General features: G+C 44.2%; 2 protein-coding genes across 4 annotated transcripts; both read right to left on the reverse strand.

The window, feature by feature from the left end:
* Nucleotides 1-91: 91 nt before the first annotated feature.
* aftpha (aftiphilin a) lies at nucleotides 92-7,380 on the reverse strand. 3 transcript variants are annotated; one of them, XM_087801910.1, is made up of 10 exons: nucleotides 7,207-7,380; nucleotides 3,988-5,430; nucleotides 2,609-2,730; nucleotides 2,416-2,545; nucleotides 2,297-2,353; nucleotides 2,113-2,235; nucleotides 1,990-2,050; nucleotides 1,422-1,505; nucleotides 1,005-1,128; nucleotides 92-933 (listed from the first exon to the last, which is right to left on the reverse strand). In XM_087801910.1, exons 2-10 carry the CDS (start codon nucleotides 5,395-5,397, stop codon nucleotides 798-800), a joined length of 2,247 nt encoding a protein of 748 aa, XP_087658036.1. In that variant the 5' UTR covers nucleotides 5,398-5,430; nucleotides 7,207-7,380; the 3' UTR covers nucleotides 92-797. The 3 variants fall into 3 exon arrangements, with proteins under 3 accessions (XP_087658036.1, XP_087658035.1, XP_087658037.1); XM_087801909.1 differs by having other exon boundaries at nucleotides 1,422-1,501; nucleotides 1,986-2,050; XM_087801911.1 differs by lacking the exon at nucleotides 1,422-1,505 and having other exon boundaries at nucleotides 7,207-7,379.
* Nucleotides 7,381-7,634: 254 nt separating this feature from the next.
* On the reverse strand, nucleotides 7,635-10,056 carry LOC148088978 (galectin-related protein-like). Its single transcript, XM_087801912.1, has 5 exons — nucleotides 9,883-10,056; nucleotides 9,456-9,518; nucleotides 8,270-8,358; nucleotides 8,021-8,204; nucleotides 7,635-7,963 (listed from the first exon to the last, which is right to left on the reverse strand). The coding sequence occupies exons 1-5, from the start codon at nucleotides 9,913-9,915 to the stop codon at nucleotides 7,820-7,822; spliced, it is 513 nt and encodes a 170-aa protein (XP_087658038.1). The 5' UTR covers nucleotides 9,916-10,056; the 3' UTR covers nucleotides 7,635-7,819.
* Nucleotides 10,057-10,318: the final 262 nt, after the last annotated feature.

Consider the following 10,318-nt stretch of genomic DNA (forward strand, 5'->3'; position numbering starts at 1 on the left):
GAAATGAAATTGTCAGTTCAGCAACTAGCTAAACTAAAGTGACAAGAAGTAGATTGTCAGGGTCACGTGAGGAAATGAAAACAATGAAATGTTTTGTTTTCTCTTAAATAATTTTAATCAATCACTAAAATTCAAATGTACACACTGGAGTCTGAAGAGAAGCCGACGTGCGCGAGCGCCCGCCCCGGTCCGATCCATCTGCGACATCTTCAAAGTGCAAAATCCTCCGGAGCAAAAAAATATCGGAGCGACAAAACTTCAAAATCGGAATATTTGTGCAGCACAAGCCGACGCAGGGAGCTCCAGTTGGTCCCTTAACCTCCCTCCAGAGCCTCCCGTGGTGCGACCCACAGACCTAAATAAAACCCGGAACCAGTTATAACTTGTTAATGTCTCAACCAATGAAAGATAAAATAAATAAAATTTTAGGAATTTAGTTTTGAGCAGTCTGACACTTAAAGTGCCTTCTTAAGATCACATGATCAGAAGTAGTTTGGAGAGTGAGTTAAAACGAAGAAGGGACGTCTCGACAGGCAGTGTGGTTTCAGTCCATAAATATATATTTATATATAAATCTACGTATACAAATATTCCACTTCAGTGTTTCCTTCAGACGTGAAAAACCCGCCAACAGAAGCGTAAAAAACTCAAGTTAAAATCAAAGTTTGTCTCCCTGATTATGTACAGACGGCAGGACGCCCAATGGACGCTCCGAGACACAAGTGGAAGGTTAAAAAGAAAACTCGCAGCAGAAGTTGAGAAAGAAAGAATGTGGGCGGGGCCAGCTGAGGCAGAAGCTAGTCTGTGGCGGAGTCCAGCGGCGTCAGCGTTGCGGGAAACATCAGGACCTTGGCGGTCATGAAGGTCAGGTCGGGAAGAGAGGCGATGACTTTGGAAGCTTCCTCGCTCAAGTTCTCATCCTTCCGAGGCTTCCTGCAGGACAAGAAGGAGTCGGTCATATTGTGTGTGTGTGTGTGTGTGTGTGTGCACGCTCTGAAACAGACCTGGTGGACGTGCTGGTCTTCTCCATGGTGGACATCAGGCGGGCGAAGGCGTCGGCCACTCGGCTGCCGGCGCCGCCCGGATCCAGCTTGGCCGTGGTGAGCTCGAACAGTTCTGGGTCGACACCTGAGAGGAAACGGCGAGCGGTTACACACTCGGGTCAAAAAGGGTTCGGTTGGAAGGAGGGAGGAGGAGAAAACATAGATGACAGAAAGAAGGAGCAGCAGGAGCTTCATGAAGAAGAGTCTGAATGTTTCACTTCCAACATCTGTCACAGCACCTCATGAACCCTCAACATCCTCTTCCTATAAACACCATTTTTTTTCTTCTTCTCAGTCTCCATCATTCATCTTTTCATCCTCCTTTCCTGCATCTCCCCCTCCTCCGTGTCTGAGGTGGTCAGGTGTGGTGTATCTGACCTGGGATGGAGGTTGAGCTGGTGGAGCCAGAATCTTCTACTGGACCAAAGAAATCCAGGTTTAACAGAAAGGAACCTCCACTGACTGGACCGGGCAGAAAGAAAGAAGGAAGGAAGGAGAGGAAGCAGCAGCAGAGATCAGTGTGTTTAGAGAGTCGTCTTCAAACTGAAGTCTGACTTCATTTTCAGGTTACATAACACACGACAGCAGGGCTAAGAGGGAAATCAACTCTGAACTATGACAATGCTCAGAGTGGATGTTTTACCTTGAAGCACAAGACACTGACAGGTGACCACAGAGAGGCGAGAGACTGACAAACGAGTGGCAGGAGAAGAGGTGAACAGACGATGAGAGAGAGAAAACGTTGATGGTAAATACGAAGACTGGAGTGATGAAGATGGAGAGGGGGATAGATGGACAGTGGAGATAAAGGGAGAGCATTAAGACGGATGGTTGAAGGAAAAGAGTGATAAAGAAATCAACAATGAGGAAAGTATATTGAGGAAGAATAGAAACAGGCGAAAGAGGTGAGGACAGCGAGGGAGACTGAGGAAGAGAGGAGACTCGCCATCCAATGGGTTCGTAAGGCCACTGCTGCTCCAGTCGAACTGGACGGGTGGTAGCGCCTCCTGCTGGGCGGAGGTGGTCAGTTAAGAGTTCAGGGAGAAGGAAGGAGCACTTGTGGACTCACCTGTGCAGAGTCTGAGGGACATGAGGTTTTCTCCGGAGCTGCTGGAGGAGTCTGAGCGATGGAGGCGATCATCTCAGCCGCAGACACTGGCTTCAGAGGCTCTTTGGTGGGTTCCAGCATCCCCTGAACACACACAACACGCGTCAACACACACACACAAACACCAGGACGGTAGAGGACTCACCAGACTAGCAGCGTACATGGGAACAATGACCGGCTGTTTCTTCTGTCCGGTGAAGAGCTGTGAACACAGAGCAGGATGATGGGCGACGATGAGGATGCAGATGTCGGGTCAGAACTCACAATGTTGCGTGTGTCAATGCCGAGGCAGCACAGCAGAGTCTTGTTGCAGTACGACCCGCCCCATTGGTACCGAAGTCCAAACGCCTCGTGGATGTCCTGCAGCTGCGTCCACACGTCTCTGCGCACCCACCTGAGCGGACATTAGTGGTCATCAGTCACATGGTCATTGACGGTCAGCAGGCGGGTCACTCACCCGCCCTCTTCCTGTCCACACTCCAGCAGGCTCTTCAGAGGGACCACCTGGTCCTCCACTGTGGACACGCTTGATGGAGGGAAGCTGCTCTGGAACACCTTTTCCAGCCCGCACGGCGCCACCTACAGGCCAGACACACAACATGAGCAGTAGCCTCACTTTAGTGAAGACAACTCCTGACTAGAGTTGACCACTTCCTGAGGTGTACCTACTCATAATAATAATAATAATAATATTCAAACACAGAATCTAAAAGAAGCCCAAATGTAAACTCTTCATGCAGGAATGCTGCTGCTGACCTGAACGCAGGCATCGTAGAGTGTGTGTGTGTGTGTTGACTTAAATATGGCAATAAGATCTGTAATATACTGGGAAACTGTAGGAACAAGTAATTTGAAGTATTGTCCGACTACTTGCTGCTGATCAATGAAGTTAGAACGGGTGCTTTAGTCCCACATACCGGTAACATGTGTACTCGTACTGGACTTAACAAAATATTCATACTCGTAATCCAGAAGGTACGCTTGCGTAATTCAAGACTTGTAGTCGTAAAAAAACAAACAAAAAACAAACGTTGACTATGTTACAAGTTACTTAACACGACCTCTTGAATCTGTAGGTGTGAGTTAGATTTGTTTTGCACCTCAATCAAAAATACGTGCATATTATTAACGACATATTTTTACCCATAAACCCCAAGGCACACGTGTAATTGAAGACTTGTAGTTACGAAATAATTTAAAAAAAGAAACAATTACGACTTTTTTTGAATCTGCTGTTCTCAATCACAGCGAGAAAAAACATGAGCCACGCGTTCCCGCAGTTATTTAATTGATATCCAAGTTTAAATAACCACCATTCAAAAGACAACAGAGAAACAAATCCCTTTTAAATGTTAATCCACAAAAACGGTAAACGATGTCTCGGAGCCTGAGACATGACATGGTTCAAGTTAATTTTGTCTCTGATTTACCAATTTACCAATTTTATTTGAAAATATAGTCAACGGTTTTTGTTTTTTTTACGACTACAAGTCTTCAATTACGCATGCGTACCTTCTGGAATACGAGTATGAATACGTAGACGCGTCAATGCAAGTTATTTTTCCGAGTACACATCTCATGTTAAGGGTATGTGGGACTAAAGCACCCGTTCCAACTTCATACTGATGCTGCTCTCCTTTGTCCTGACAGCTGAAGTTGGAAACACATTAGCTTTAACATTTGTTCTGGACTTCATTAGCTTCTCATTTCTTTTTTTCCTACGTTCTAAAAGCACAGATGTCATGGTTTTAACTGCTCACTACTTGCAGGGATGCTAACATTCTCTGTTCTGGCCTCTGGGCGCATCGACAAATGTTAATTCTGCAAGTCTCTTACCTGTTGATTGTCCGTCCTGATGGACTCCTCGCAGTCTCCTGCGTGCCATTCCTCTACCTCATCCTCTGTTCTCTCCACAGGAGGATTGAACTCCTCAGAACTGAACGCAGCCCATGTCTCTGTTTCCTGATCACCAAAGGCACTCCAACCTCTATCCTTCTCAGTTTCTGACATGGCCGAATTGAAGTTCCCAAAACTGTTGCTGCCGGGGAAGTTAGCGAATCCCGTCTGTTCCTCCGTATCTCCAGTGTGAAACTTCGGTGAATTGAAGTCCCCAAAGTCATCGTCCTCAGTAGCTTCCTCTGCAGGGTCACCTGTGCTCTGCTCCTGGTGACGTTCGGATTGGTCAAAGTCTGCAAAGCCCTGATTGCCGAAAGACTCGGCATCTCCAAAGTCTCCAAAGTCTTCGTCGTCTTCGGCTAGCTGGCTGTGCTCAGCGGGTGTGGCGACATCCTCATGGAGGTGTGGGGACGGAGCGGACCCCGTCGTGCTTATGTCCCCCAACTCTTCAAGCGCGTCCGTGGACAACGGCCTGCCGAACGAAGTCTCCGTTTCTGTCTCCGTGTCATTGTCTGACCTGCCAGGAGACAAGTCCACATCATCTTTGAAGTCTTCATCAGCCTCATCCTCTCCATTCAGATTGACTCCAGAGTAACCGTCGTCAGCAGTGTGCTCGCCCAGGTGAGCCAGCTCTGATGGTGAGTTTGTGTCTCTTACAGTGTCCTCTTTGGTGCCCTCCTGACAAGTTTCAATCTCGTCGGGCTCCTCAGAGTTCCGGCTCTCTCCTGCAGGACTCTCTGAGCCATTTACCATCTGGCCAACAGTAAACACTGCATCGGAAAAAGCAGCAAAGTCTGCAAAGTCCTCGTCGGTCTTGATGGCAGGGATGCCATCCGTGTCCTCATCAGATTCCCCCTTTAGGTGACAGTGGACAGACTCCTGTGTTGATAAACTTTCCTGAACACCAAACCCGTTCGTCAACGGCCTAGAGTCTCTGCCATTGCAATTGGTGCCCGTCACATGATTAGCTGTATCGCAGCTCTCGTCATCAACCTCGCTGCTGCTGACACACTCATGCATATCCAGTTTATTGACGTGGACCTTCTTCACCTCACCTGTGTCCGGGAGACTGTGACCTCCCGGCATGACCCCGTTGACCTTGGGCAAGTCCCCGACGGAGATGGATGAGATGAGTCCGGCAACTCGTGCATTGAGTAGCTCTGGCGGCGAGGTCGCAGTCAGCGCCTGGTTCTGGTTGAAGCTGGTCGGCGTGTCCATCTCGGTGAAGCTGATGCTGTTCGGGACGGAGGAGAAGGTGCCGAAGTCACCGAACTCGTCCTCTTCCTCCTCGATGACATCTTCCATCGGCGGTGGAGACGACGAGTACATGCGGATGACATCAGGCTCCATGACGCTGCGATCGACAAACACTCCCCGCTACTCCTGAAATGAGATCACATGTCAACAGTAAGACATAAGAAAAAGCATAAACTAGGCATTCAGATTAACATCAAAAGTTAAAATAACCTGTCAATGAAGAGAACTGCCAGTGAACACCAACAGATCTCAACTATGCTTCTCATGAGTGGAAACGTTGCACAGCGAATCCTGTCAACGTAAATATTTGCTACCCTTTCTTTCCAGCAGATCTGAAGGAGTCATGAACCCTCTCTTATCTGGATAAGAGATTATCAGAAGAGAACAAACTGGAGTTTCCAGCCCTGGTAGTGACTCAGCACAGTCACCTAGAAGGTTTATTTATAATCACCCAATTTATTTTCACGTCTGAAGTGCTTTTGTTTCGCTTGGAGTTTTACTAATAAACACAAATTAACATGCAAAATAACCATCATAATCTACCCGAGTCTATGAAGATTCATGTCTGAGCTTATTCCCGGCACAACATTGTCCGACTAATCTATTAAAGGAAAAAAACAAAAATCACAGACTTTTCAACTAAAAAAACACTACCTTAACTCATCTTCCAACACTGTCTCACTCCTACTCAGTTAATTCATTGCTGCAGTTGAGTGGGTTTAGTGGATTTTTAATATCGCCGTTTCATTTGTTTTTATCTTCATTGTGTAGAAACTCGACCACTCTTCCTCCAGCAGCCAACAGGTGAGTTGAGCGTTTAGTTCTAGCTCTAAGTTTTACCTTACCTTTCTTCATTCATGTTCCCTCTCTTAGCAACACAAATAATTATGTACAAACATTTACACTTGTGCTTTCGTGTTGAAAGCGTTGCCACCTTTTAACTGCCTCTCAGGTCTGGGGTGATTTTAATATTCATAGGAGTAACAATGGCAAACATTTGACTTTGCAAACTAGAGTTTCAGGCTCTGACAGAAACATTTATAGTGCAGTTAAGTAAGTAAGTAAGCATGAAAGAATGTTTAGGAGACATTGACAAAAAGGGGCGATAAACATATTTAAGTTATGGGAAAAAACATGTAATGTTGGGGACATTTTTACTGATGACATTTTTAAATGTAATACTTGTCTAAAATCTGCAAGGATTGGTATTATCTTCTGACAACTCAGACAGTTGCCATTTTAATATAACACACAGTTAGTGTTAATAAAAAAGACAGAAACAAGAAGAAATAAAACGTGTTTAAACTGAAAGAGACTACAAGTAACATGACTGAGACTGCGTTGGCACTTTTAATGAAGAATTCTTTCACTTAAAGACAACGTTGAGTCCATGTTGACTTTAAACGAACACAACAAGCGCAGGCTGAATGATCTGTGGTTAATGATTAAGTTTGCTCAACTCAAGCTAGCAGGCTAACCAGCTAAACTGGTCGCTCGGTTACAGAAAACTAAACCAGAGAACGCGAGAACATAATGTCGATGAGGTTTGCGTTTAGTTGTGTTTTTAAAAAGAATGTTTCGACGTGAGCTCATTAAAAACAAGGCCGAAAAAGTCCGTTGTGATGGGTTGAACTAAGCTAACCTAGCCTGTCAAATGGTGATGACGAGCAAGTACTTCAGTAGTTTAACAACACATCGGACACACAAACGGCACAGAATAAACGTCAAAGTTGCTTTAGAATGTCTGCCTCAGATGACGAGGGTTCTGCTGTGAGCGCGGACGAGCAGAACTAGAAACGAACCTGCAGTTTTTAAAACCCACTACGCAGCTAGCATGTTAGCTTAGCCGCTAGCGCTCCAACAGCAGGTGTCACTGGGACGAACACAAACACAAGTCCGAACCTCAAGACGCTTCCGGCGGCTGCCCGTGACTCGCTTCAAGCGGGGCCGGTCCATACGGGGAGGAGGGAACCACCAGCCGAGTGCACAGAGGGATGACTCGGACTGAGAGCCGGGAACGGAGGATGTCAAGCCGGCCGCTGCCTCTCCGGCCTCAATGTCACCCAGCGTGCACCGCGGCTTCCTGTCAACAGGTAAGTCCAGTTCGATCAAGTGACCTCGGTGAACATTACCCTGAAGTTCCATATAACGACAGGTTGAGCTGAAACAACGGGACAATCTTATTCATTTTGGGCGTGTTTTCCCCAACAGAACTAAAGCTCTGTCAGTTGTAATTATGTTTTCAAAACTAGATGTTTGGAACTGTTGTCTGATGATCTTAGATGTTTGGATTTGTTATACATAAGAGAAGACAGTAAAAAACAACAAAATGAGTGTAAAGTTGTATTTATTTAAATTGTGTCAGATCATTCTACAGTACATGATGATTGGTTTTAAAAAAACATGATCAAAACAGTTGAAAAATGTTCCATGAGAAGCATCCGTTGAAGTTTCACCGTCTCTCCCGCTCAAGTTCCATCTGTTGGCACCCGAACCTCTTCGCAGCTCCAGTCGGTCACGACAGCTTTGTGATGGACAGATTTCCTTTGATCCAAATAGTGTCCACAAGGTGCGTCGACGTCACTCTGTGCTGAAAGTCAAAGAGCTTCTGTCCATCCACGAAGACGCGAAAACGACCATGCTCACAGTGGACCTCCATCTGAAATAAGAGACGGATATGTTTATGTCGACCTGTCTGGCGTCTGGCGAGAGTCACCTTGAATGGCTGCCCTGCGATGAAGGGAAAGAATGGTATGTTGTGTTCAGCTTCGGTCCAGCTCCCCGACAGACAGGCCCGTCGCAGGACTTGCCGGTCCCTGAACCGAACAAAGGTCTCCAGAGCGACAAAAGTAGGGGGCTCCCCGGATGTCCCCCGTCCACACGTCAGGGCGACGTAGAACCTGGCGAGAACATGAACGTGGCATCGGTTGGTGTCATGGAGATCAAGAGGTTTTGATGTTGGTACCTGTCAGGGAGATGGTCCACTAATCCAACCAGGACCACCTTCTTTCCTGGACTCATCCCACCTGTGACGCTTCCTCTGAAGGGAACTGACTACAAACAGAGACACAAGAAATTAAAAAGCTGTTGTAATCATTTATCCAAAAGAAAGAAGTTTAAGTTATTAATAATTGATATAATAAGGATGATAATTTAGCAATGGGGAAAGAATTACTGTAGTAATGCACAGGAGGGAAAAAACTCTTAAATATGTATATTTTACAATTATATCTACAGTATGTTCATTTTAGGATATTCTAATGTAAATGGTGAATCTTTAGTTACTTTTAGACAAGTCACGCGATCAAACTTGCAGCAAATCATGTGACGCGCAGATCCTTGATCAACTAACTTGGTTCTCTTGGAATTGTCATGTAGGACTATTATAAATGCATTGTTATGTTGAATTTAAAAATCAAATTGAATTTCCTGGAATTAGAATATCAAACATTATGTATAAAAACGTTTTGAAAGTATTAATAATTTAGTCTTATTCAATTGTAAGAAAAAAAAAAGCAGATTCAACCTTAAATATATGAACAATGTTGAATTCAATTATTCAATAAAAGAAATTCAACAATTTAATATATAACAAACATTTAATTCCAATATAAAAATGTTAAATTTCAACCGTTCAATATTCTACAGTCACTGATATAATTCCACAGGAGCCCTAGTAGTACTTTGTCCAGGACAATGTTAAATAGACGCTTCTGAGATCAGTAAGAGATATTAAAACAAGTGGAAATTACAGTGAGAAAATTTCAAGTCAAGTTTCAGGAAAGATTGAAAAAAAAAAAGACCAGTTCCTCTCTAAAATAACACAAACTCTCTACAAACTAAACATGTGTTTCAGAGTTTCACTAAAATAGTGCTGAACTACAAACTCACACATAATCAAATATACATAGATGCAAATACACAAACATCTTGTTGTAAGTTGATATGTTTTTTCATACACTTAATTTTAGTTTTTTTGTATTTAACCTTTTTCGATCTGAACGTCGGACTATAAGTATAATTTATTTTACTAGTTGGTAGTGAAGAAAAAGGTTGGGGACCCCTGCTCTGGGAGATGTTTCAGAGTGGACACAGTGAAAGTGAAATGTTACAGAGCAGAGGAAGATTTGAAGTTACTGAGTTGGCGTCACCAGACGTGTGTTGTTGACTTCAACTCTTGGCGTGACAAGTTGCTGGGCCACATGATTCCACTTCTGAAAGGATCAGTAACACATGATTTACTACAGACACACAATACAACAGGAGGAGGAGCACAAACAGTTGTCTGAGATTCAAAGTAAAGATTTGTCTTCAATGTGAGGATGTAGTGTTGAACTAACTTACTTACTTGTATACAATGATTTTAACTAATATTATTAGTACAAGCAAGGCCTTTATTTTGGGGGGAATAGAACGGAAGTCTTCGTTCAGGACTTGAGAACCGAGTTAAACTATTTCACAACTGTTTGAAACATTCAAGTTATTCCACCTAAACCAACGACATTGTGACATCTTAGTGTGTGTGTGTGTGTGTGTGTGTAAATAAGATGAAGCTAAAGTTTGGACGAGTGGGCTCACCTTCCTCTCCGAGTGACGCGGAGTTTCTGACATGTCGAGGAAACGCAGACACACTTACAGACACGTACACACACACCCAACCTTAATCTGAACCTGCAAACACACACAGACACACACACAGACGGACACCCTCCGTCACGTCAAGCACTACTCTTCTATCACACGGGACGTCCCGTGACGTCACCGTGGCCGGTAAGTTTCTACGTTCATTACGTAATGGAGTGTGTTCAACTATTTCCATTTCCGCTGTTTACTTTTTTTATTGACTTAAAAATATAGTCACAACTATTACTGGACTAAAGATTTGTATGAGAAGTTACTTTACGGATCTTTTTTTTTCTTTTTCTAAGAAACAATAGCAAGGCTATCTACTCAAACAGTCGTCCTTATTATTCAACTTAGTGATCAAACTCTAAAAGCTTAAAAATTAATTCGG

Source organism: Callionymus lyra, chromosome 1 (assembly GCF_982586985.1).
Source record: "Callionymus lyra chromosome 1, fCalLyr1.hap1.1, whole genome shotgun sequence".
Classification (NCBI taxonomy): domain Eukaryota; kingdom Metazoa; phylum Chordata; class Actinopteri; order Syngnathiformes; family Callionymidae; genus Callionymus; species Callionymus lyra.

Coding starts and splice junctions, on each gene's coding strand:
- aftpha (XM_087801910.1), bottom strand. CDS start 5,397: ATGGAGCCTGATGTCATCCGCATGTACTCGTCGTCTCCACCGCCGATG. Junction 2,546..2,608: donor TGTGGACAGGAAGAGGGCGG/GTGAGTGACCCG, acceptor ATGTCCGCTCAG/GTGGGTGCGCAGAGACGTGT. Junction 2,236..2,296: donor CCATGTACGCTGCTAGTCTG/GTGAGTCCTCTA, acceptor GTGTGTGTTCAG/GGGATGCTGGAACCCACCAA.
- LOC148088978 (XM_087801912.1), bottom strand. CDS start 9,915: ATGTCAGAAACTCCGCGTCACTCGGAGAGGAAG. Junction 9,519..9,882: donor CGCGTCACTCGGAGAGGAAG/GTGAGCCCACTC, acceptor TGATCCTTTCAG/AAGTGGAATCATGTGGCCCA. Junction 8,205..8,269: donor GTGGACCATCTCCCTGACAG/GTACCAACATCA, acceptor TGTTCTCGCCAG/GTTCTACGTCGCCCTGACGT.